At 43.2% G+C, this 27,785-nt stretch overlaps 1 protein-coding gene across 1 annotated transcript; it reads left to right on the top strand.

The window, feature by feature from the left end:
- The first annotated feature begins 869 nt into the window (after positions 1-869).
- Positions 870-27,785, top strand: efnb2a (ephrin-B2a). The gene is made up of 5 exons (XM_061088613.1): positions 870-1,260; positions 11,366-11,649; positions 20,661-20,753; positions 22,215-22,325; positions 23,937-27,785. Exons 1-5 carry the CDS (start codon positions 1,148-1,150, stop codon positions 24,341-24,343), a joined length of 1,008 nt encoding a protein of 335 aa, XP_060944596.1. The 5' UTR covers positions 870-1,147; the 3' UTR covers positions 24,344-27,785.

The following is a 27,785-nucleotide window of genomic DNA, read 5'->3' as shown; positions in this document are numbered from 1 at the left end:
GTTGGGCTCATCCACACGAGCACGGGACCAAGGCTCCTCGTAAAGAGTAGAAAGCATCAGTGCAGATGGAGTCTGCTCTGGATCGTGAGGCGGAGTCAGTCAAACAAAGGGTGTTGTTATTATTGAATAGAAGTGGCTTCACCTTTGATATTATTGCCGTATACATTTAAGATGTTATATGTAAAGTGTGACACTTTACTGGGGTCAAGTTACTTCACCTGAATTTGAACAAAAGTAGGTCTTGACTTTAATTTCTGTCCGTGTCGCTCACCACTGAACCAGTTGCCCTCCTTGATTGACAGCTGGGCTACTATTGACTTTCCCGCCGAGGGACCAATCAGCGGCGGCGCGGGGCGGGGCCTGGGCATGACCAACTCCAGCTAATATTGTGAGTCTCCGAGTCTCGCAGTTAGTTTCCATCCAGGTTCCTGAGCGTCGCCGAGGCTTCATCCCTGCGTTTGGGACGGATCTGCAGGATTCAGCTGCAGCACTTGTTCGGTGCAGCCACAGTATGAGAATTTCCATTCCAGCTCTTTTGATTTCTTTCATTCTCATATTTGATCATTTTCTTCGTTTTGACCATCCGATCCCATTGTGTAGCCTTTCTCATTTTTCGGCTGCTGTCACCCACAGTTTGTTGCTCACCACCACTACCACCACCACCACCTCCACCACCTCCACCACCACCGGCACCAGCTGAAAGGGGAACATCTCACCATTCCACCGTCAGCCACCACAGTCCCGTTCTCTGCTGCTGCGGCTCTGGATGCTGGACTTGAACGCAGGGGGATTATACGCGTGTTGCTTTCCATCTGCCGCCCGGTGCACAGCGGACACCAGCACTTCTTCTCTCTGAGGAATGTATTGCAGCGGGTTGAGGTGTGCGCTCTGAGCGGGGAGAATATTAACGCACTGTCTGCTGAGTGAACTGCTGCCGTGCGCCTTCCTGTGGCAGCTCCGTCTCCTGGAGATGCTCTGATCGGGCTTTGTGGTCAGAGCGCATCGACACTGGATCGGGATATAAAGTGACGACATAGCCGCGCTCATTATTTTCTGGAGCACTTGATCTCGGTGTTTATTTTTTTGAAATAGAGATTTGGTTCTTTTGAGACGGATTTTGCACCAACCGGAGGCACGCAGGCTCACCATGGGGGATTCGATGTGGATTTATTATTTTGGAGTTTTGTTTATTGCCTTCAAAGTGGACTTGTGCCGGGCGCTCATCCTGGAGTCCATCTACTGGAACACAACAAATACCAAGTAAGTGCCACACAAGCCTGGTGCCTGGCTCCCGACTTGCCTTACGCTCCCCGTGAGCAAGACGCCGCGGAAAACCCGGAGAATTTAACGGTGCTTTGCGAGCCGCCCATGGCATTTTATGCGTAAAATAAAATGAGTTAACACAATGTAGCTTTACAGACACAATTCTTCAGTTCAGTGTACATCGAGTTGAACAAAGAGCCCTCAGACGAGAATGATTTGAAATTTGAATTTATCTTCGCCTGTTATTGTCACAGCGGCGAACTGTTGGAGTCGCGTCTGGAGAGGTCCGATTTGTCAAAGGAGGGACGCGGATACCAGCGGACCTTTGTTAATGAGTTGTAAAAAAAATAGCTAATGAATCCCTGGCCGAACTGTAGATTCACCCCACACTTTTAAAACAGAGTTTAGGTTTTTTATTTTTGAACATGAAGGCTCAGGTCGAACCAAACAGGATAATTTGCCCGAAACTACCCCGGTCTCGTACCCATCCAAACACCTGTCAGGAGAAGTGAGGCTCTCACTTTACTGTTGCATGGATACAGGCCTGTTTACTGTTTGCGTCCTGTCGTCGTTGAATATTTACGCGCAGTGGACTGCTCGGGGCCGCTCGGCCGTGCGTCTGTCTCCACGGCACAAACCCGCCTCAGAGCGAGCGGCCCGGCAGTTAGAGTCATCTCATATCATTTGTTGTTTATGGGCATATTTCTGTGGAGTTGCAGAGATGTGTGGCTCGTTCAGCTTGTACGCAGGGAGGGGAAATTCATTTTCAAGGTAATTTTACGCCCCGCTTCCTCGGTCAATAATAACTCCGACTGTGCGTATTGCAATTCATATTTGTAACAGGTCCGAGTAAATGTGATGAAGCAGACATTTGAAATTGTGTTGAGCTCAGGTCCGTTGAGGTCCCTCTATTTCCCACAGTTATACTGGTCAAATACTGGGTGTTCAATTTGATCCCCCATTATGAAGGTAATATGAGTGAGAGCAATAAGACAAGCGTCCTGGAAGAGAGGAGTGTTAACATAGTGAGAGCGAGGCTTCGTGGAGCTGGCGGGACGCACACAGGCCTCTGATGCTCTGTCGCTGGACCCAGCCTTCTGCATGAGAATCATTTAAACATGAACTGGGGTTTGTTTCTTTAGAGCGAACTATGCTGGAAATATGTTTGTTAGTTTAACTTTGAATTGACCACCAACCCGCCGCCCAACCATTTACACCCGCGTCTCGCTGCTTTAAGCGCCTGAATTGAAAGCGCAGGAGAGCTGTAGCGTGTGGACGTGGGCTCTCAGGATGTCCCACACAGCGGCGTGTATGTTTTCTCAAGTAATGCTCTACCTGTGACCTCCTGCGGGTGATAGGGTGAAAGGCGAACAAACACAGACCTTCTACCTTACTTCTCTTTTCCTGCCTTTGTTCTTATATCACATCCCCCAACCTAAGATCACCAAGAGCATCCATTTGCCTGCTCTGTCTTCCTACAGGCCAAGAAAGGCGGCTAAACCCCTTTCTTCAAATAAAAAAGGTGTCGTTCTCCTCCTCGACACCCCTGCTCTCCGCACGGCGGGGGGCGCCCCTCTTTGTGGCCGTTTCGTCACGGCCAAACTCCAAGTCACTCAATAATTCAGCTCTTGGCTCCAGTACAGCCAGAGAGCCCATCTCCCTCTCTGTCTCCTGTTCTCCCCCGTGAGGCACACACACAACAGAGACGTTATGGAGGCGTAACAGGCGTCTGTGTTGAGTGGCTTCAACTTCTGAAAATTAAAATTAAACTGTGGCGTGCTGAAAGTATTTCAGTGTATTTGGGGAGAGGATTTGTTGCGTTGTCGGTAGCACTGAGCTCCACTTTTCTACTTGCACCACTGTGGCCCTCTAGCCTCTTGACTGCCATGGCCATCTGTGTCCTGACCTCATTATGCATCAAATTATACTCTTACCTCATTCTGAGATAGACGAGGGGAGAAAACACATTGTAGATGTTCCTATACCTCAGTTCATATACCTCAAGGTTCCACTTTGGACACCCACATTTAAGCTCAAATGGCACTGTGTTGTTCAGTGTTGGCCGCTTTTTGTATATTGCTACTTGCTGACAATTTGACCTCGTAGAAAGCCTTTTGGTGATATAAACAGCCATTGGTTGGAGGCGTTTGCTTGAGTGTGATGCGCAGATAGACCCATAAAGTCAAAGAAAAAGTGCTAGAATACAAAATACATCAGCACTGCAAAGAACATACAATGAGGTCCAAAAGCCCGACACCAGACCATGTGTCATTATCATGCCACGTATAGAGATTCTTCACTTTGCTTTTCTGGCAAAGCACTCTTTTTCAATATTGGTATCACCCAACAAATGTGTTTGTATTTTTAAAATTCAAAGAATTCAACCTCCATTTTGGAGCAGCAGTTTTTTCTAATTTAACTTGACTTGTCACTTTTGATTTTTGAAAGAGGGGAAAAAAAGCGTTCCACCCTCTGAGCGAAGTAAGCTTTAGGCTGCCACAAATGCAGCAGGCATTCCGTGGAATTAGCTGTGCATGTGCGCATTCTTTGCGTTTTGTCTGGGTGAGGAGTTCAGAGATAGAAGGCCAGAGAGTGATATCATTGTGGGACCACACACCTCTTTCTTTTGAAGTAAACACCTGTTAATGAATTGTTTATCTACGGGGTCGTTTTAAGAACAATGTTGCAGTTCAAGGTCTCTGGTGGAATTAAATGTCAATTCTTACATACGGACTAAACATATCGTCCATGAAGCGCAATGATTTTTGTCATAGTGATTCCTTTTATTCTCATTACAAATTAGGATAAATTGATTATGATTTTTTTTTAAATTTTTAAACATTGATACCAAAATCGACTATTTTAAATTGAGTTTTATATCTGATAAATAACTACCGTGTGATGTCAGTTGAATAAATGACACCCAAACTTTTATTGTCCTTGGTCCCAGCTTTTTGAAAGTCCTCAGTTTTGTGTATCAGTTATTCCTCTTTGGTAACAGAGAATCCCAAATGGTGAATATCTTTATTCAGCAGGTCAGCAATATGCTCAACAGACCAAGTCGTTCCTGCCTGCGCGCCTCTCCTTTAGTTTGCCTTAGTCCTCCCTTTTGAGTATTCAAGGAAGGATGAATGTTAGAAATGTGAAGGCTCAGGGCCAGTATAATGCCTTTGTATATGTAGGCTGGGGGAAAGGATAAAGAAATAGCTGGGCTCCCTCTCTCTCTGTCACACTGTGTGTGAGTGCATGTGTTCTGAAGTGTGCATCATCTATTAAACACAATAAACAAACAAAAAAGAAAGAATCCATCCACAGGGCCTGCAGCTATGTTCATTAAATGTCATTATTGTTTACTATTTTACTGTCTGTATGCATGAACTCTTAACCGAAAAATAAGAATGACCCCCACTACCTCCTCCCCCTCTCCCCAATCTCCCCCAACTCACACATGGACAAGTCACATCACACCACACACACCTCCTTCTCCTGGTAATCCATTTTGTAGTTTGGAGGGAGAAACAAAAGAGATGCCTGCTTTACATGGTTTATGTAAAAGGAGCGCTCCCTCTTCTCTACTGCAGTTCATTAAGAGATTACATAGAAGCCTAAAGGCCCTTTGTGACCGGGCAGTGACGGGGGCACCTCTGTGGGTACTTTTGTGAATGTAGGGGGGGTTAGAGAGAGGGAGGAAGTGGGAGAGAGAGGGGGGTGGACATAGAGATGCGGGTCCATCATGAATGACTGATGAGGCCTTGTGCTGAATGTTGTAACGATGCCCTCCCTATTCCTCTAACCATCCCTCCCTCCAAAATCCCTGCAGTGCCTCTAATTTTGTCTTTTTTTCTTCAATTCTTTCTGGAGCCAGAGGAGAGACAGATCAGTTGTTTTAATTCAGCTACATTGACCTGCAACATGAGTTAGGGAAAAAAGGAGAGAAAGTGAAATCCTGCCATGTTGGACAGAGAGTTTGCACAGCCAGGGTTATAGAGGTTGACGTGGCTCTTTTTCCGATTACTGCCAGGAGAAACGTTTATGATTAAGATTGTGTAAAGAATAGGAAAAAAGCAAGAGAAATGAAACAGAGAAGGAGAGAAGAAAGCATCGTGGCCCCTCAGGATGAGGAGGATAATTATGTCTAGGCTTGCTCAGATCCCATAGGCCTGGATTACAGGATGAAAGGTAGGGCCGAAGGCATGGAGCGCAGACAGAACCAGGGAGAGCACAAAGGGGGGATAGGGTGACGATCGGCGTAAAGACCTCTGTCCCCTCAGCCGACAGAGGGCGAAAGCCGGAGTGCTGCGAAGAATTGCGGGTGGATTATCCCCTACTATGCCCCAGCTTGGCCTCTTTGTCTGCCACCATAATGAATCCTTGCATTGCAGCTGGGATTCAGAGTCAAACAGTTGTTCTTGATCTGCAGTAAATATTCACCCTCCAGTTCGCATCACTCTGTTTTTTTACAAATTCAGGGCCAAAGGAAGAGAATGGAAGACTGATTGGGACGGGAGGATTACACCAGGACGGCCACTGTTGCTTTGTGTTGTTAACCTCTTTTGCGCCTTGTATTATACATAGTTTAATGCCAGTAAAATGAAAGCAGGCTACTAGATGACCACTTGCCAGCAATCATAAACAGAAGTCATGGTTTGAATCCTGTCTAAGTAACGCTGAGGACTCTTTGTCAGTTGACAATTGCAGCAGTCTGATTTTGCTGTATCATTATGAGAAATTATAAAAGCTTTTTCCTCGTGGCTCTGGCGGAGATGTGGAGACGGTGACGAGGAAGTTCAGGCAGCTGCGGCTCTTCTCACCTTCCCACAAAATGGCCCGATGGTGTGGTTAGAGATGTGAGCGGCTTCCCCCTTCGCTGTTAGAGCAGTTGGTGTGTGTTTGCAGAAGGGGAGGGGGTCAGACAGACAGACAAATAGTGATCAGTAAGAGGAGAAGAGGTACGCTACTGTATATAGCCTTACAAAACAGGCCCTTTTGTACAGACACCCTGCTGTTTTGCCGTCAAGACGACCCTTTATTATGCCCTCTCCGCTCGTTTACACTGAACCACACAAAGACACAATAAAGCCACACAGACACAGGTCTGGCTCTCTCACTACACCTCCGCTGAGGAGCAACAATGTCTTCTGTGTCCGTACTTTTCATGCAGAACGATGAGGTGGAATAATGGTGCAGCGCTCCTGCCTTGAACAGGCTGCGTTAGAGGGCTTGTGCATCTTGACGTCTATCTCCCTCCCTTGTGCTCTTGTCACCTCCTGTGATTGTCTTTCTGCAGGGTTACACTTTTCGACAAGTGTTGCCTCCATGTGGAAGAACAAATGGTGCGTGACATGACAGAAACTGAGGGAAAAACAGTGCTACAGAAGAGCTGCAACTTAATGATTTCCATTCTGTTTTTTAGTTCATCTTTTATTATTAGTTCAGTTTATAAAATGTTCATTTTATAGCCACATGTTAACATAGCTGTACGTCGTATTTTCAGATGTTTTGTTTTTTCCAACAGCTCAAACTCCAAAGATATTAATTTTACAGTTACAGAAAACATAAAGTCCTCACATTTGCAACTTCGTTATTTTATTTCCTCAATCTAGTTGAAGATTAAGAGCAGAGGATGCTGCTCTTTGTTAAACCATATGAGGCAAACTGTGATTTGTGAGTGTAGGCTGTTAAAATAATTGTTTTATTAATTGATTTGATAAAATAAGTAACATTTTTGCGTGACAAGTTACTAAAATAACTATGGTTTATGGGTTAATAATATTCACCTCCATACTTATAAGTACACCTGTCATGAAGTTTGCAGCTTCTAAATATTGTCTTTGTTTATTGACCTTTATATACCTTAAATTCAGGAGGTATCAGCTGTTGATTTTTAGTTTTGACTTTTATATACACACCAAAATGCTGTTTTACTTTTCACAGGTTTAGTGATTTCATTAAACACAACTTCAGTTTCTTATATTTAGTCAATTACATATCACAACTGTTTCATAGAGATATCTGTTATCTGCTTCCCTTTTGGATGTCTGGGCCCTTCTGATGAATCTGACCTCAAGTTTTCAAGGAATTTATGACAATGTTGGACAACCAGACTGCTTTGAAAGTAGTGAGACACTATAAGATTTGCCACAGATTATATTTAGATTAATACACTAAATCTTGATACCAAGGTGGGGGCTGGTAGTCAGTGCATAAAGTTAATTAACAATCATGAGCTGGCTTTTATTTGCTTTCTGCCCCTTCCATTCTCTTTCCCTCCCTGAAGTCATCTATTTGAAGTTGCTTTATAAGGTTCCTCCGTCTGTCTGCGTGACCTTGTGCACCTGGTGTTTGGTTCTAATGCCTGCCATTGGGTCAGGTATCTGGTATCAGTACACATTTCAATATCTCAAAACATAAGCAGGGGAGGAGACCGAGTGCAGGAGGCAGCCGCACAACAAAATATTGAGTGTCCGACTTGTATTCATCACATCTCTTGTTCCTCTTGTTTTTTTCCTGACCCCGTCAGTTTTTTTATGACACAGTCCAGAGTAACTCATATTGTCCCTAATCAGCCTCTTGGCAGCTCGTCTGCCTTTTGTCTAGACCTGCATCAAAAAGTTCAATCTTTTTATGGAAGGCTTTCATTAAACATTACTTTGTTTTAGATCAGCTGGCTAAAATACAGAAGTGTAATAGAGATGATGGGTGTATTAGTCAGTTTTTTCTGCCCCTGGCTAAGGCAGATCTCCATGTTGAATTGTAAAGACAATGAAAAAACAGGTTACAGCTATTATGATAGAGAAACGTATACTCTGTCAGGAAAAACCCAGAATACACACCCATTTCCCTCAGCTCTTGTTCATCTGTGATAATGCGTGTGTGTGTGGCACAGCTCTCCCTGTGCGTAAGCGTTGTGTAGGTTTAACCTGGTTTGATTTCTTGCTATTGGCCAGCTTCCTGTAGAGATAGCATTCATGCTTCAGAGTGGCAGTTCTGAAGCTCTGGTTGATAGTATTGTCAGAAAGGTAAAGTTTGTTATCAGTTGGAAAATGATTCATCTGATCACCATGTATGAATATGAACAGTAGGTGTGGGCCATTGACTGTAGTTCTGTTACATCTTGTCAGATTTCTTCAATAAAGATATTATATTATCATATATATAATACATATAAATATAATAAAAAAGAGTGCCTGTGTTAGAAGTCCCAGCCTCCATAGAGTCATGAGCGCTGACACACATGAATCCTGACAAGCCAAGTATGATAGTACAGGGTGAAGAACGAACAAGGAGCTGTAGGAGAGGATCTGCTATTCACCTCCTTTTAGCGTCATTATGGAAGCAGAGTACAAACGAATTCTAGATTTAACCTCTTTAGAGATCAATAATGGCACCTCAAGGTCTCTCTCTCTCTCTCTCTCTCTCTCTCTCTCTCTCTCTCTCTCTCTCTCTCTCTCTCTCTCTCTCTCTCTCTCTCTCTCTCTCTCTCTCTCTCTCTCTCTCTCTATTTCTCTCTCTCTCTCTCTCTCACACACAGACACACACACACACACTTTTACTCACACATACAAGACGTTTAAAATAAGCACATGAATAAATGCATTCTTTCACCCTGTGTAAACACGTGCCTGCTTCCACACATGAATGAGTGCGTCCAACCATGCCCCCCCCCCCCCCCCACACACACAGAAACACAAGGTTAATGCATACACATACAGTTCCACAGCATTTGTGTAGCCCCTGAGGCTTTTCTAAGGACCTCTCTCTCTCTCTCTCTCTCTCTCTCTCTCTCTCTCTCTCTCTCTCTCTCTCTCTCTCTCTCTCTCTCTCTCTCTCTCTCTCTCTCTCTCTTCTCCTTCCCTTGATCTCTGTGCTCCCATTCTCCCCCTCACCCGACCTCGGATACAGACACACAGATAATAAGATGACTCCAGATGTGCTACATATACATAGACACATATCCGTCCTCTTTTTCTCCACCTCTCCCTCGCTCTCCCTGTGTCCGTCACTAGACACACTATACCACCACTGAGTGTGTCCCCAGAGGGCACAAAAAAATATTCGCTCGGCCTAGTTAGGAGCTGTGTATGTGCATGCGCATGTGTGTGTACGTGTGTGCATCTGGGTGCTCACTTATGCTCAAAGAAGATGATGCACACTGCTGGAAGGGGACAGAGAAATAATGTATAAGTGTGTCTCTATCTGTAACTATAAAGATGGTATGGTATGCCCTTGCTCTGGCATATATATATATATATATATATATATATATATATATATATATATATATATATATATATATATATATATATATATATATATATATATATATATATATAAATATACTGTGTATGTATATATGCTTTTGTTGAATTTCCCCCGTTTCATTTTGTGCTCACTTTTAATTGCGGATCGGCCGTGCCTTGCTTCCGGTCTTCTGCGTTCCCCTGCCGCCCTGTGATGCCTTTGTAGTTAAAAAAGACAAAACAAAAAAAAAAGACGTAGACCAAGCGTCAATCCTCAGCTGTGTTGTTTTCCGTCTCATTGCTTTCTCTGAAGTTCTTTAGTAGTTTTTGCCAGGAAAAAGGGTCAAAGTTCACTTGAGACGCTGGGCCTGCCAATACTGCGTGGACACTGTATACACTATATACTGCTGGAGGGAAAACCGGAAAAAATAGAATAACTGAAATTTGAAATAGAATTTCATAGATGATTTTAACAGTTGTTAATATTGTACGACATTAATCCACCAAATTGTTGAACATGTGAACTCAAAAGTAAGGATTTACAACTTTTGATTTATATATGTCAAGAATATAATTAATGGGATTTAGCTGGGTTTGAACTGCTCGTCAGACCTAAAAAAAAACTATATATCACCAAAAAGCTGAAGAATTTAATAAATTAGAATGCTGGTGTTCACAGTAGGGTTGCAACTTGCTATTACTGTTAGCTCCTCTTTAGATTGTTTTTATTCAATCAGTTTAGTTTGTAAAATGTCACAAAGGAGAAAATGTCCGTTAAAATTCCAAGATGATATTTTCAAATTTTTAGTGAAGAAAATCTACAAATAATCATAATTTCATGTGGATGCACTAATGCTCAGCATTTGTGTTGGAAAAATGACTGATACATTTCCCGTTTATTGACCAATCCATTTATTGTTTCAGCTCTAGTTCACATGGGTAAAGAGTCGGTTTGGCCCTCCATTGCTATATCTGCACCCACCAAACACACACAGTAATACAGGTGAATATGATAAGCATCGATGTTTCCGACATTGCTCGTAGTCAATATTTGCAATGCATTCCAGTGTTTGCTCATATCAGTATTCACAGTGTGCCATGAAAAGCCTCGTGGGTGTCCATGGTTAACATTTCAAATTGCATTCAAGCGAGGGGCAAATTCATTTAGCAGGTAAATACAAGGTTTCACCTCTAACTCAAGCTCCAGCTGTGAATGTGTGTGAGAAAGCATGTGCAATCACAGGAATGCTGCAGGGGTTCTAACTACATGGAGACTAAATGACAACATTATTTCTCTTTCAGGAAGAATTTAGGGAATTTACACTACTCCCCGAGACAAACTCCTCTAGGCTCTCTGTCCCTCTCTCTCTCTCTCTCTCTCTGTGGGTGTGTCTTCTGTTCATGTTGTTGCGAATAAAACTGTCTGGGTTTTTATTGATTGTTAATTTGTGTTTTGTATGCTAACGCTGATCTGCCATTTCCCTCGCACCTGGCAAGTGTGCCACCTTCGTGTTTTTATCTGGTTAAATATTTGCTCTATTGCTTCCACAAAGCTCTGTGACTGTATCTTAAAATTAAGAGGTTGACACTGCATCGCACAAGTACACACACATATAAACACAAGTTACACATTCCACCATTATCCTTTATCATCTGAAATGAATGGACTACACATTCCACCATTATCCTTTATCATCTGAAATGAATGGACACAATTTGTATTTACCTCATCAATAGTTAGGCCAACAAGTTTATGACAAACACTCCAATCCACAAAGCACAATGAATGACTTATCATACATTTTTCTGCAGCCAACTAATATCCTTCTCTTTCTGCTGTTGTTCCCTGCTTTTCCTTTCAGATTTGTGCCAGTCCAAGGGGTGGTATTGTACCCCCAGATTGGCGATAAGTTGGACATTGTGTGCCCCCGCGTGGACGGTGGGGTGAGGGATGGAGTGGAGTACTACAAGGTGTACATGGTGCCCAGGGAGCAGCTGGAGAGCTGCACCATCACCAAGGCTGACATTGCACTCCTCAACTGTGTCAAGCCTGACCAGGATGTCAAGTTCACCCTCAAGTTCCAGGAGTTCAGCCCCAATTTGTGGGGTCTAGAGTTCCTTAGGGGGAAAGACTACTACATCATCTGTAAGTACACGTTTATTCCAGCCCTATAAGGGTTAAAGCACCCGTAAACAGTTGGTCAAGGTTGAGGAAGCAGCATTTGGTGAAATACCTTGAATTTTGGCTGTATTGTGTGGATTCTTCTTATTCTAGTCAACAATGCGTCAGACTAAGAAAGACTGGTCCAGACGCATCAGTGGAGTTAAACATTCATTTTTTTTCTTCTTCTTTCAAAGCTCACTATTTTGCACCATCAGTCCCCGTGCTCTCTTCGTGTGAACATTTACCACTCAGTTGAATACAACCGATTGAAGTGTGTCCCCTAAAGGATGTTGATGGACATTATTAGAAATGGAGGAAATAGACTATATTAAGTAGTTTTAGCTGAGCTTCAAGTGTAAAATCTATTAGAATTTCTTGATAATCACAGATTGAGAGCATCCAAAGGATGATATCTTTCGGATAGCCTACAGATATAAGCACATAGTAAACATTTTAGATCGATTTGAAGTCATCCAAGGCAGTCTATTGTGAGTCTCCTTAGGGATTCACTTTTTAAATCTAGCTTCTAGCATGTTTCAACATCGGCATCTTAAAGCCAAGCTACTGAAAGTTACTCTTTAAGAAAACATTTGGATGTTTAAAGATGCACAGTTCATCAAGCCAAACCTTTCTGACATGGACATATAGATTTTACACTTCTTTTGATTGAAGCATACTGAGTCCTTAAGGCTCCTACGTGATGACACCCCTGCAGCTCAAACTTATCGTCCATTGTATTGGCTTAAAAGTGATTCACCATCCAGTCCCATGGTACAGGTGTGTCCTCTTTGCCGACAGCCCCCTGGTTAGAAACACTGGAGGTGGACTGAACCATCTGTGTTGCACTGATGGGGGTTGTGCCGCAGATAGGACCATCTGTGACGCTCTGCCACAGCCATCTGTGTGCTGTCACAGTAGGGGAAGGCCATATTTCTGAGCGAGTTGAAGGAAGGGAAAAAGAGAAGGAAAGAAGCAGGAAATGCTCTATCTTATCCACACCATCCATTGTAGTTAAATTTTGCAAAGGAAGTGTGGAAGGTAACTAACTACTTGTACCATATTACCTGAATCCTCAAACCTTTTAGAGTCTTTTAGAGAAATCTGTTTGAAAAAACCCCGGAAAAAACTGTTTCTTCAACACAATAGGGTCTTTCAGTTCCACATGAGGTAATTTAAACCAAACCTTCAAAAGTGGCTGCTCTGTCGTTAATGTGTCATAGCTGCAGGATATTTGCATGGCGGGCCATGTTGTGCTATGTAGAGTCTAACTGCTAATTATGTGGTGTTGCAGGTCAGACAGATGCTCTGGAAAATAAGCAGCAGCAGGTTAAAAGCTTGAAACTGGTCTAGGCAACATTGCACTTTTGCAAGTTGGCTGCTAAATTCACCCATTCAAAGTGGTGTGTGTGTGTGTGTGTGAGTGCGCGCGCAGGGACTATATAAACTACTGACTGAAGAGACACAGACACGATCAGCCTCCTCTTATCTCCTCCTCTGCTCCTCCACCCAAATGCAGCAGTTAATTATTTATTAGCTAATGCTGGTGTTTACTTTCCCTGGTGCTGCAAGTGTTTTGCTTTCGTTCCTACCACTGAGCATGATAACATAGTTCAATCCAGATTAATGTAGAACAAAGATGAGACAGGTCAGCAAAGACGAGTGCAGGTACATATAGGTGTACCTGGCCAGGTGACGTGTGCGAAGGATGACATGGACACATTATCTTAGTGTATATATTGTTGTTTTATGTCCGAGTGTTATTTAATGTACAGTGCACCAACCACACCAAGGCTATTCCTGTATGTGCAAATATACTTGGCAAATAAAAGAATTCTGATTCTGATTCTGATCCCTCATGAGGCTACAGCACCAGTTGTACACCACATGTTCTATGGGCACACACAGCTGTACCAGTACACACACCCAGAGACAACGCTCAGTCTCACTTTATCTATCACGTATTTCCATCTGTGGCTCTCTACCACAGGCTGAGCACACCGGAATATTCAATTTCCAACTGCCTCACACCGAAACTCCTCCTGATCATCAGCCTGCTGAGTCAACACATTATAACATAAGAATGGTGGTAAAGTTCAACGAAACTTTGAAAGGAGGTTCTGGTAAATCCAATTTTGCAGTTTTCCCTTCACTGGCATCCCCTGTTCTCAAACCCCCATCACAACAACCCAAATGCTAGTGTGTAGCCTAAAGAGGGAGGGAAGGGAGCAGTTTCTCTACTGGAGTGTGTGTCATTATTGCTGTTAAATGCATCTTCTTGCAAACCTCTGGCCCCGGTTCTGCAGCCTTAACAGCCCACTCTTTACTTCGTTTACTTAGAGCTGTTCCTTATTTTTATTGGCTGTTTAGAGAAGCTTCTTCTTTGGATGGGTAAACAGCAGGAGTAAAGCACACATAAACATACAAAGAATGAGTAGAAGAACTCACAGAGGTGTGTGTAGGGGGAGAGTCCGATTCATGGTTGTTTTTACCTAGTATTGTTGCACTGGGCCAATATGTGACTCTCTGCTTGTGGGTGTAATTGTGAATTTTCTCTGTGCTGGGTGAATACACTATAGAAGTAATAGGTACTGGGCCTTGGTTTGTGTGGTAGCACCTCCATCTTGTTATCTCCCCTCCAGCAGTGTCGTCCAAGGCCCCTCAGAGTGTGACTCCGCCTCAGAAAGTTCACAGTGAAGAATTCATTAGCCTTTTAGAGTGAGCACTTGATATGTAATTAATTAACCAGCGTTTAATCCTCCATTTATTCTCACAATTGCTAAGGCCCCCACATCAATGCTTGGGATCTGATTCTCAACCAATTGGATAATGGGTGTCTTGCGTTATGAATTGTCAAGGCTGGACATAGATTAGATGGATTTTCAACTGAAAACAATATTATAGATTCAAAGAACTGTGTGTGTGTGTGTGTGCGTGTGCGTGTGCGTGTGCGTGTGCGTGTGCGTGTGTGTGTGCGTGTACGTGTGCATGTGCGTGTGTGTGCGTTGGCAGCTTTTTATGTTCTTTTTGTGTTTTCTTGCATATGTAGAAGAGGCAGCTGCACAGTACAGATTTCTGTCACCAAGGTTTAGTGTGCACATTCCTGCTTGTGCATGTGTATGTGTGCGTGAGTGTGTGTGTACGTGCATGTATGTTCGTTTGAGTGAACAACATGCACATTGCTGCTCCAGTTGAGCGCAGATGAGTTTGATGTGATTGTTTGTGGCAGCATGGCCTGCAGTGGAGAACCTAGTGAGCTCGATGATTACATGAGCTAAAGAGGGAGAGAGAGAGGGGTTGAGTGAGATTGAAGGAAGGAGTGAGGAACGGAAGATGAATAAGGAGGGACAAAGGGCAGAATGAGTGAGAAAGAGAGCAAACAGAGGAGGGAGGGAAATGAGAGAGAAAGGAGAAGGAAAGAGAGCTAAAGAGAGAGGGAAGGTTGAGCTAAAGGTAATGGGAGCATAGCGACAGAACAAGAGGGATGAGCTGAAGAGGGCACGAGGAGGACAAGACTGACATGCACAGAAAAAAGAAAAAAGAACTTAAATCACCTTTTTCAAATGTACCCCCTGCTCTTAGGGGGAGATCGTCTGATTGAAAGTACTATTATTGTTTTTATTCACCAATCTCATATTACAAAACCCAGTAATTGCATTTTTATAACATTTTTAAACGAATGACACGATTAATCAGTAAAAACGCACTGCTACTATGGATCTGCATGGGAAATTACTAAAGATGACGAGAAATAATTAAATTGAGGAGAAATAATAAAAAAAAGATATAGCCGTGGATCTTTGCAGCAGCTGAAATTAGATTAAACAAAATTCTAATTGAACCCACTGTGATGTTAAATATGTAACTTTAGCAGGTCAATATAAATAATAGATTTAAAATTGAGTGACTGGTAACGGTGGTTATCACACAGGTTTGGTATTGCTGTGTGTGTGTGCGCCAGAAGTCCAGAAGTGTAGAAGACCAGCACTGTGATGCTGGTCTCACGCTCCATGGCAGCCCGACGGATGACAATTATGCGTTGAGTTTAGATCATAACTGCCTTTGTCTCTCCTCCTCTTCTCTTTCTGTCTTTCTAGGACACATCCTCATTCTGTCCATCCGTTCATTCTCTCTGCAGTACTAATACTGTCTCTTCCTATCAGTCTTTCTGAGAGGCCTCATCAGTCTGTTATGCCTTTGCTCTGTTCCACTATTTATGAACAGCCCGCCATTGTTTTTCAGCAGTGCATTGTGTATTAATTGTACCCAAGCATTTACTAAGCTTTTCATACTGGCCTATTTGACTAAAATGTTAAAGGTCAAAATGTGGACCACCTTCACCGCTCTTTGAATGTTCTATTAGTGAAACTATCCCTTGTATCAGACTAGTTCTACATGTGAACACAGTTATGCATCGTATGGAAGGTTTTTCTTGCTGGTTACATTAGGGGAAAGGAAGGAACTGGATTATGAGCTCCCGGTCTTTACCTGGATTGAAGCTCACAATTGACTGTCTCGTTAACCAGAGGGTGATTTTCCACTCTGGTTATTTGATAAACAGGAGAAAATTAAGTTAGGGAGGGTAAACGAAGTTAAGGAGGGTGGGATTGTGGTTGGAGTGGTGCTAATTTCACAGATGTTTTAAACAGGCCGTCACATAAGAGAGAGGATGCTTCTTTGACACGTCTTTACCATTTGTTTGAGACTTCATGTGACTTTCGTGTGTGTGTGTGTGTGTGTGTGTGTGTGTGTTGTGTCTGTGTCTGTTTGTGTGTGAGAGAGAGAGAGAGAGAGAAAGAGAGAGAGAGAGCAAAAAGAGAGAGATAGAGAGAGAGAGAAAATTTACTGTAATGTTCAATTGAGATTGAGTCAATGGGGAAAATATGATGTAGCTCTTCTTCTTGTCCTTTTCTTTCTCATTTCTTCACTCATCGTTCCTCTTTGTGTTGCAGAAGGTCACACACAAACTGCATTTCAGGGTTAATCTCACCAATTTTTCCCTCCATTTTCTTTCTAGCACTCCCCTACCTCTTCTCCCCTCCCTGTCTTTTGAGTCTTATCTGGGTACTTTAATTCCAGCAGTAGTCGATGACTAAATCTATTTGTGAGGGTCTTGACTGAGCCTCGTCTTTCCACCCCCTGTTCCCTCTGTGTTCCCCATGCATTACAGATTAGCTGGTTAACTTTAGCCAGCTAGTCTGTCAGCCAGTTCAGTCTGGCCTTGTCTGGCAGGGCCGAGCAGGGCCGAGCAGGGCCAAGTAGGTCCAAGTCATTCAGCCAGCCTTAGCAGTTTTGACAATCAAATTCTGTTGAAATCCAAGTCAGGCTTGCCTGGACTGTAGCCTTGGCATAGAGAGTGTGTGTTTAGCTCCACATTTAAAGGGGAAGAAGGTTTGAAATGACAGCAGATTGAATGTGTCTTCATATATTTTCAATGTCAAGGAAATAAGAGCAAAGTTAGAAACAGATGTTTATTTTTCTCAGTTTAGATCAGTTTGGATGTGTACATGGTTTAATAGGATAAAGAGTGAAAGAAGATGGAAGTGGAGATGGAGGGAGGTGACACTAGTGATAAGTAGCATATGAGACCCAAATACGAGCACTGCCCTTTTTACCTTGTGAACTCTGGTCTCTCTAGCACACGTTGGTTTGAGCTTGCGCACACCTCAAAATTCCATGTTGCTCATACCTCAAAAACTAAGGCACAAACACAGCCTCTTTGCACTAATCACTCGGCTAAGTAAACAGCGTTAAGGTAGTGGTGGTGATTATCAAGATGCAGGATAGCAAACTTTTCTAACAGATTTGTTAAATGAAAATAAGCATGCACATCAGCGTACGCACATAAGCACAAGAGCACAAGCCTGTAAGGAGCTTTGTATGTAATGTGCTTTTCAGTCTCTGCTGGAAAGCCATAGGTCAGCTAGAGAAAAAAACAGTGGGAGAGAGGAGGCAAGATTGAGGGAGGGAGGCAGGGAGTCCTTGTTAACATGCTCTTTGTGTCAACTCCCATCATTGTCTTATTGAAGCAAGGGGATTTGGTATCAAAATGATTGGTAGCTGAGGACGAGGAGAAAAAGGAGGAAAAATTAACAACGGGGAATAAGAAAAGGAGAAAGTTGCAAATTATGCAGAGCTTCATTTTTTAAAAAGTATTTCAATCAGGATCTTGGGAAGCACCTGCCAGTCATTTCCTCTGCAGCTGATGGAAATGCTTCAGGTGCACAAAGACACGCTGAGGTGGCAAGTATTTTTTAAAGCAAAGAAATTCAGGGAAGAAGGTGGCTGTGAGGTGGCCACACACGAGAGGGCGAAACTCGGGATGATGGGGTGTTGTTCCAGAAAGAGGAAAGAGTAGGATAGACTGAAGAGGAAGCAGAGCGAAAGGGGGGGGGAGTCGGTGTGGTGGGAGCAGTCATACTGAATGTGGGCCACTGTGCATTGGCGGGAAGCCAAGCCGCTAAGCCCTGGCAGCTCGTTAGCCTCTGTGTTACCGACCTGATAGACCACAAGCCCCACTACCCCCACATCCCAACCCCCCTCTTCCTTTCCTGTTCCCCATCCCACTCACGATCCAAGCTGCAGTTCCACCCAACAGCCTCCGGAGGCAACAAAGATAAAAGCAGGCAAACACGGAGGCGGGGTAGCAGCTAATGGTGCAGAAAACATCCAGCTGATCGAGCCTTTGCAGTGTGGCCTTGGCAGTTAGTGTGTGTGTGGGCCACATTTGCATAAGTTTGACACAAGTTGATATTTTATTTTTTAAATGTACAGACCCGTACGGCATCTGTTTCTAGATCCTTTTTATTTCTTCCTTTCTCAAGTGGGATGTATTTGCACCGCCCTTCCAGCTTCCTCTCCCGACATCTGCTGCTGTCCCTTAAACTCAGTCTTTAGCGATGCACTTTTCTCCTGTCTTCAAACATTTTTCAGATCCTTTAAGCTCTTTTCATCTTAGGGCTATTGAGGTATTTATCACCTCCCTCTGTTCCCTTAATTGCAATGCCTCTGGAAAATTGCCCAAGCTTTTCAAACCATCTCTCATCCCTACCTTTTTACGTCCCTGAATATTTTTTTCATGTCGTCAGCAGATTTTTTTCTTTTTAGCACCAAGTTTGGCTTTTAGATCTGAGTGTTTTGGGGCTTTTAAAATCCCACAGTGTGTTCTGTAATAACTGGCTACCTCTCTCTGGGGTGTTGTTAGCAGCTTTCCAAGATGACCACTGTCGTCGAAGCCAAAGCTGTCTCCTTCTCTCACTCTCTCCCCTCTCTTTACCTCCCATGGCTGCCTCCCTTACGAGCCCCATCAGCACAGTTAGGCATATTACAGTCGCAATTACTCAAACTAATTGACTTTGGGGATGTGAAATATTCTGCTGGAGTAGAGCGACTGAGGTGATGAACGGGTGAATTGTGATTTTATTAAAGGGGTATGAGTCATATCCTTACTCAGCGGAAGGCTTTCAGTGCCTCTGTTGTCTTTGTGAATTGGCTGTTTTTCCGAGATAGGCTTAAGGCCTGTATGGCAGCACAATTCCCCTACACAACTTTTTATTACCAGATGCTTACAGTAGCCTCTGTTAAGCCACTGTATTACCATTAATTTAACAGTGTTGGCATCAAACCTGTAAGATATACTCTTGCTTTTACATGTGCAACGATCAGTGTTGGGGAGTAACGGAATACATGTAACGGCGTTACGTATTTAGAATACAAATTATGAGTAACTGTATTCCGTTACAGTTACAAATTAAATAGATGGTATTCAGAATACAGTTACATTGTTGAAATCAGTGGATTACATGACGGTACTTCTCGAGTTTATTCACTCTCTCGTATATCCACCGGCGGCAAAGCCCCCAGGAAGCAGCTGGAGACCACGGCTGCCGTAAGAGCGCACGGGCCCCCGGCGGCGTGAAGGAGCCTCACCGCTACCGGCTCGGGACCGTTACAGGCCCGGGACCGAGGCTCTGAGAGAGTTCCGTCGCTACCAGAAATCTACGGAGCTGCTGATCCGCAAGCTGCCCTTCCAGCACCTGGTGAGAGAAGACCGACCTGCGCTTCCAGAGCTCCGCTGTCATGGCTCTGCAGGAGGCCAGCGAGGCACGCCGGGTTCACACCGGACGCTGAAGCGCCGTGAAGCGCTGATAATATCACCCGTTGACCCAGTAGCATATGGTCACTTGTTTCTCCAACATTAACTGCAACAGCGTCGCAATTTAATTTCATCCATCTTCAAGAGCTTCTCCGCTGTTTGCTCCGTTCAATGTCGGGTGTCGAGGGTAAATTACGTATTCTCAGCCCCCCCCCCCTCTCTTTTTATCTTTATGACTGCTTGTGTGTCTGTAGTGGATGGGCAGAGGGGGGCATTTAATAATGTGATCGGTAAAATTGGTAAAATTAAAACTCCAGGACAACAGAAGGGGAATACAAACTATGGGATGCATACTTTATCATTTATATCATATAATATGTCATCAATATCGTTTAAAATAATTTTTCAGTGTGTTTCATGGAGCGATACGCTCGCGTCAAGCGCCAAAAAAGACTCGACGCCGAAACGATTGCTGCACGGCGCAAGGCAGCCTTGGCGCAGGGGGGGGGGGTTCAGCCTCCGGTAGGACCCGCACAGAGATGGGAGAGGATGGGAGCCGGACATCCAGCTGCCCCGCCGCATCTTGCGGAGAGAGAGTTTAAACTGCTGCTGCTCCACTGACTATAACAACGCCGCAATCATACACTTAAAAAATGCAATACAAACCGGAAGTATTCCAAGTATTCAGAATACGTTACTCAGATTAGTTAATGTAATGGAATACGTTACAGATTACATTTTTGGGCATGTATTCTGTATTCTGTAACGGAATACGTTTTGAAAGTATCCTTCCCAACACTGGCAACGATCCAGCTCTGTGACTACCTCTGCTCTAACCTATTCCAGGTTTGTACCTTTTATAAAGAATCCTAACCTTGTTTCACTCTCTTTTCTGTTGTAGCTACTTCTAACGGCACCATGGAGGGAATTGACAACCAGGAGGGAGGAGTGTGCAAAACCAAGTCCATGAAAATAATCATGAAAGTGGGACAAAGTGAGTATTGTTTATTAAATTATGTTAGTGAGCGCCTGTAGGCACAAGCAGGCACTCACAGTTTGTGTTTAAGTGTGTGAGTCTCTGAAAATACTCTTATAAAGTCATAGGAGACTGTACAGCATACAGCTCCATTGTCTCCATGACACCTGGGGCTATGAGGGGGCAGGGGATCTAATCTAGCGGAAACCTAATGCAATGAATCATACACACACATACTACACACACACAATTGTGTATGATTGCACACACACATACACATACACTGGGAATATCTGCTGATAAATGCTCTTTAAGCTAGGAAGCTTGCCACACATGGAAGTCTAGTTAAGATGGACAGACACACACTTTTCATGATCTGTGATGCTGCATGTGTGACACAAACAGCCTGACTGGCAGATACTCTCTCTGAAGAAGACACTTTCACAGTTGACCCCACACACAGTCACAGTCAAATCCGACTCGGTTCTTAATTGTTGTGATAATTATTCATAAACCAGTTACCGGGCTGCCTGTCAGAATGGTAATTTCCTGGGGTCGGCCCTCTTATCAACACAAGCATCAGTGCTATTGAGAATTGGTGAAGGTCAGGGAATTAATCGAGCTGCAGCAATCTGAGGAAGAGGTGCTGCACAGGCCTGGAAATTGGTTCTGCTGATTGATCAGACATTGTATCAGCTCCAGTGTTGATGAGAGTTGCTTACAAATCAGTGGATCTATTATTTTTAATGTATCATTTAGTGTGGTTCTAGCACAGTCGAGTTTGACAGAGCACAACCTGAGTAGAAGTGATTATAACAGCAGATGTTCAGTAAAGTACTTCAGCATTTAGTGTGATTGTTTAGTTCTACTCAGCTCGAGAACAACATAAGATATACTGACAAACATTATAGTAGCATTAAGAACCATATGGACCCACTGCAGATTCCTCCCCAAAAAATGAACTGCACTTTATTGTTGATACAGTATTTTCTGAGTCAGGAAGAGCCATATCTTCACAAACAGTACCCAGGAAAAGCTGTGTTATGAGTTACTAAGAGCACCTTTGACGCATTTAGAGGTTTAAGAGATTTTTCAAACTGTCCTCTTAGACACATTTCTGGTGCTCAAGGAAGGTTGGAGTAAGTGTATTTTTTAGATTGAATGAATAAATCGATAATAACTTAAATGATATGTTCTGTCAAGTCTATCTTAGCACAATACTCACCTGCCCGAAGATAAGTTCCAAGAGTTAATGCTGGGGTGACATCCATGATTACATTTGAACCGTGCAAAATATACATCAGACGTTCAGCTGAAGTTAGAAAAATGAAGCGGGTATCATCCAGAATCATTCTGTTTTCATTTTCATTTTAAAGTTCCCTACTGCCATTACTAGAAGGCTGCATTCTGGCCTACACATTTGACTGTGATAAATAATTCACCATTAATTCCTGTGTGTTTTAACTGCTTTCCCCCCAGATCCCTCTGATCCTATTTCACCCAAAGACAACCCCACCAGAGTACCCTACTCGCCAAATTACTCAGATGGCAAGGACGCCTACAACCCTAATGAAGTTCTGGAGAAGACAGGTGAGATCCCCCACGCTGAGCTCAAATCTAGAGAAAGTGGTAAACGAGTGCAGAATTTATCCAACTCTAACTCTCTGACATTTGTTCAGCCAGCAAAGAGCAAATCCTAAGTAAGGGTGTGTGCGTGCGTGCGTGCTTGCGTGCTTGAGAGAGAGAGAGAGAGAGAAGGAAAGAAAAGGTCAGCCTGTAATTGAATGTTGCCCATAAAACTGATAGGCATCTCTGGCCTCTCAAGGACTTATAAGGTATCTTCACACTGGACCCATTCCAGCCTTAAACCACCTCTTAAGTGACATTTTCAGGAAAATAATCTGATCGCGGTCTGCCATCTTTTTAATGACTCGTTCTTAGTAGAGACACACACTTTTTTCTCTACCAAATCACAACATAGCCTAATGTGCAGCTCGGGGCAGACTGCTCTTATCTCTGCTTTATGTTGCAGTTAAAAATCTCCCAAAAAAGAAAATCAGAACGGCAATTCCTGCAGTGAGTTGTGGTCTAAAAAAGAAACAGGAAGGGCCCAAGAACAAAAACAAGCTGACCTATATAACCGCTCCTCCAGTCCTTCCCCTTGTGTCCTGGTTTGCTGTGGGCGTGGCCTGTCCTGACACTCTTCTCACTCCCAGATTTGACGTCAAGCATGTAGATCTGCCATCCTGCCCTTAAAATTATGCCTCCCACTTTTTCTGCAGACATCAGCATCTCGTTTTCATGTCTTCCTGCTTTTTTATGTAGCATCCTTCTATCTCAGCCACAAGCTTGAGCATATGGGTGCTGTGGGCAGAGTGTCTGAGGTAGCCTAATCCCCTTGTAAAACTTCCGGAAGAGAAGCAGACAGGAACACACAATAATCCTGCCTGCTCAGGAACACACTCCAATCCCGTGGAGAAAAGAACACACCCGCCCTTGAGTTTTGGATGTAAACCAGAGTGTCCATAGCTGTGAGTCAGAACACAGCTAGTGATATCTCATGTTAACATCAAATATTTTAGTTTCTTCCTTATGGTGCTCTTATTTAGAAAATGAAGCTACCGTTTTGGTCTTTCAAAAATGCATTTTTATCTAAGTGCTATTTTCTGGTATCTCCTGAGCCTCTTCTCATCCCATTAGGCTGCCCTAACTTCAAGGTCGCAGTTACCTGCTTAAAAGCCACCAATCGAATGGGACTTTATTGAAGAATCTATTGGCAGGTTTAACTCTTCGAGCCCTGTGATGCCGGCCTGTGCTCTACACCTTTACTGTGACATGATAGAAAGATCGTGAAGAATAGTGGGGAAAGAGTGAGAAAAGAAACACTTCTAAAATATTTCTCAGCTTCTTTCCTTTAATGACACATGACAACATGAGACCACGTCCCCAACAACTCTCTAAAATCAGATTAGGAAGGCTGTGACCGACAGTTTTTTCCCCTCACTACGACGGCTTGATCTTAACCTTGCCTTTAAATGAGGCCAGTCATACATTCAGACATACATTCAGAAAACAGATTGTTGGATTTAGTGAATCTTGTGCCTACCTGAGCTTTTCTTTTAACCTCTAGATGAAAAATAAACCGACTGTCTCAGGGCTCATGTTGTCGTTTTGGTAACTTTTGTATGTTTTGTCTTTCAGATGTAGCACCCAGAGAAAGCAATGACAACAACAACGGTGGAAAGTCCTCCAGCATCATTGGCTCTGATGTGGCCATCTTCGTTGGCATCGCCTCGGGCAGCGTCATTTTCATCATCATCATCATTATGCTGGTCCTGCTACTGCTCAAGTACCGGCGGCGGCACCGTAAGCACTCGCCGCAGCATGCTGCCACACTGTCTCTAAGCACCCTGGCCACGCCCAAACGGAGTGGAGGTGGCGGGAACAATAACGGCTCAGAGCCCAGTGATATCATCATCCCGCTCAGGACTGCTGACAGCGTCTTCTGCCCGCACTACGAGAAGGTCAGCGGCGATTACGGCCACCCGGTCTACATAGTTCAGGAGATGCCACCTCAGAGCCCGGCTAACATCTATTACAAAGTCTGAGATGGGACTATTAAAAGCAGAGACAAACTGGAACAATCCCTGGGCAGAGCAGGTCCTTAGTTTTGGCTGGCAATGCCTGCACACCCGCAAACACACTCTGTTTCTGTCTCTCTGTCTCTCTCACGCTGTCAGCTCCTCCTCCTCTTCTCTGTAGTTTTGTCACTTTTTTTTCTTTCTAAAAGTTTTGCTGAGACCTTGCTGTCAGATTTCATCACAGATGGGGCGGATGGGTTGAGTGGAAGGCCAGAGAGAAACTTGCCGATGTTAATGCTGCTCTCTGGGCGTTTGTTGCTCACTGTTTTGGGGAACAGAGTGTTGTGTGATCAGAAAGTTAGACAGGTGTACAGCGTGTTTTTTTGGGGGGATTGGACAAACAGTTGTATGAATGTGAAGGTTTCTTGAAAAGAAAGGAGGAGGAATTTTTGACCTCACCTTATGAGAGACTACTACTTGGAAAAAGAGTGAAAGAGACAAAAAATGAGTGAGGAGGAGAGGTAACGGAAGATATGGGTTAAACCTAAACTCACAAAGTGGCTGCCCTCGCTTGATGCTCTCGAGTCAGAGAGACTGTGTGGACTCTGCTGCCTGATGAGGAAAAAGGAGAGAGATTCTCACACCAATCCTCTCTGGGAATTTCCTGACAGACTCTCGGAGATCATCCATTCACCCTGCCACCCACATGCTCACCATCACATGTGCACACATTCACCCACACGCGCAGACACACTGTCTCACAGTCCATGTGAACTGTTTGGGTTTGAGTGTGGATTTGCAGCATTTCTCCTCATTCCCAGGTATCAGATTTTCAGCAGATCACTTACTGTACTGTGCTTTGCTAAAAACTTGTGATGTTACTTGAAGGTTTTAAGGACAAAAAAACTGTTTCCTTTTTTGTACTGTCAACATTTACCTATATTGTTTTTGGTTTTCATGTGTGGTTTCCTTTTCCTTAAGTAACAAGTTACCATAAAGTGGCTAGGAGTGAAGATTTCTCTAAGTTTTGCACCCTACTCCCTGAGAGGGCACAAAGAGTGTCAGGTCTGTCAGACGGCTCCTGAGAAGAGTGGAGGACTTTCATAAACATAGAGCAGCACTTTTAATCCCATTTCGGTACCTCCACTCTTCACAGTGGTCCACAGAGAGACACAGTTATAGCTAGAGATGGGAGAGCAGCTGTATCCTGACAGGTTTCGTAGCAAGAGCTTGCCTCAACTTCTCTGGAACCTGAGCTTTTCAATTGGAAAAGTATTAGGGGCAATAAACAAATCTATTTCGCCTTACTGCCATTGGTTTGCATCAGGTGAAAAAGAGGCCTGAGATCTAGTTGAGGTTAGCATAGCTGGCTGAAACAGCTCTAGGTACTGTAATGTTTACCCCTCGGTGTCCATCAATGTTTAAGGTTGCCCAAAATCAGTGTGACTGGTGCTCTCCTATTGTCATTAAAACAAAGCACAGGGACATCTACTTACATTTTCACTGTTTTGGAATATCCATTAGCATTTCCATATTGTGAGTTTTTAATTAACTTCTTTTTTTGTTAAAATAGATGTACATTTAAAAAAGGACATTACAAAGATGAAAAATCAAAAAAACAGAATTTATTTATGATAGACACATTGAGCACAGGTGTTGTCAGGCGGTATGGAGAGGAAGAAGTACTGTTAATATATTATGGTATAAGTGCACATTATGCAATCTAGGTTTTTGATTATTTGATATCTCTCGACCCTCTGAGTCCTGTGTTTTCATGAGCTCTCATTCATAATCACAGGCCTTGGTCCTGGGAGGGAGGATCAGGGGAGGGCCGCCTGGGACCTGGCCCCGGGGGGAGGAGAGTTATCTGACCCAAGATAGCTCACATTGATGTACACAAGGGCAGAGTAGCTGTTTCTCCCACACTCATCTGTGTAGCATCTTCCAAAGGATAATTCCACAAACACCCAGTGCCCCCAGTTCTCCTCATACGCACCTTTCATGTTTTCTGTGCATGTGTGTGTGTGTGTGCGTGCGCGTGTTGAGCATGTCTATATTTCAGTGACTTCACATCCATGAATATCTTTGACTTAAGATCATAAAAGTGACTTAGGCATATATCAGGCCATCATTAACATTGTCATTTGTTCATAAAAAGCATCAAATTTCACCGAAAAGCCAAGCCTTGTATGATCTGAAGTTTGTGCCTCTAAGAGGCTACAAAATCTGCAAATATGCAATTCCTATTTATTTTTCTAATCAATTAAGAGAAAAAAAACACCTATGGAAAGTGTTCTTAACCACTGAAAGATGTAACAACAAACAAATGACACAAAACTAGCAAAGTACTTCTCGCAAGCCTGCTGTTAGTTTTTATTTCCTGCATTATTTGTAGTATTATTTGAACCTTTTTCTGTTTGAACTATGTGCTGTAGTACAAAGGTAAACTGTGAAAAATGAAACCATTAAAACATTTATGTGTATATCACACCTGAACAGCTTTTTTAGAAAAAGGTGAAGAGACAAACTTACACAACAAAGAAATAGCTGTTTAGTTGCTGTCTGTCTGCAGCAGAATATGACAATCTTATTAGTTTCTTTGAATCTGACGTCCTTTTCTTAGCAGCCACTCAACTAATGCTCTCCCAACATTGACCAGGATTGGTTCAACCTGTTATGAATTGTCAATAGCGATTCTGTGAGAGTCTTAGCACACGGGCTAGGAGAAGCACCTCAGGCTACTGTAAATGCCTTGCTCGTATGGTCAGCCCTTGGTCACTTGACTCAGTAATTTTGCACCGTACTTCTGTAGGTAAGAAACTGTAAATACATTAATGTTTGTATTGTATATGGATCCTGGGTTGTTACAATAGCCTTATTCACCTTTTTAGGAAAGTAAATGGGAAAAGAAAGAACAGAAAAAAACAGAATACACTTCAGTAAAACAGAGCATACTACTTTTTTGGTAAATAGCTTATGTAAATATCGACCACAACCCAATAAAATCTTTTTATAAACTCTTAAAGTAAGATGTTTTGTATAAAATTTGAATTTTTTGCTATGTATTTTAGCTAGCGTGCATTCTAAAGCCCATGTCCTCCCCACTCCCTCCCCTTTTGCACTGTTTCCATGGAAATTTGGTTTAAAAAAAAGAGAGAAAAGTTGCCAAACCGACTGCTGCATATTTGTGCCATAAGTGTGTACCATAAATATTTATTGAATTAGTTTCTTTTTTTTCTTCTTTATTCTGTTTATGATTTAATTTCAGTCCAGTTTGTAAGTAACACAGTATTATATTTGCATTGTTTGTTCGTCTCCCCATGGTTTTCTTTAGTCATGTCATGGTTGTTGGGTGGCTGTAGCCATCTTCTTCACTCCCTTGCAGTATGAGATGGCCAGGCTGTGACAAATGATTTTAACATTCAAAGATCTGAAGCAAGTTCAAAGTGAGGATAAATGACACACATTC

The sequence above is a fragment of the Limanda limanda genome, chromosome 16 (genome assembly GCF_963576545.1).
Source record: "Limanda limanda chromosome 16, fLimLim1.1, whole genome shotgun sequence".
In the NCBI taxonomy this organism is placed as follows: Eukaryota; Metazoa; Chordata; class Actinopteri; order Pleuronectiformes; family Pleuronectidae; genus Limanda; species Limanda limanda.
Note: the sequence above shows the minus strand (reverse complement) of the source record. Positions and strands in the feature narration are given on the sequence as shown.

Bases quoted from the DNA above. Each gene is read 5' to 3' on its own strand.
- efnb2a (XM_061088613.1), top strand. From the start codon at position 1,148: ATGGGGGATTCGATGTGGATTTATTATTTTGGAGTTTTGTTTATTGCC. The intron at 11,650-20,660 runs GTAAGTACACGT...TTTCTGTTGTAG, and splicing joins GAAAGACTACTACATCATCT to CTACTTCTAACGGCACCATG. The intron at 22,326-23,936 runs GTGAGATCCCCC...TTTGTCTTTCAG, and splicing joins TGAAGTTCTGGAGAAGACAG to ATGTAGCACCCAGAGAAAGC.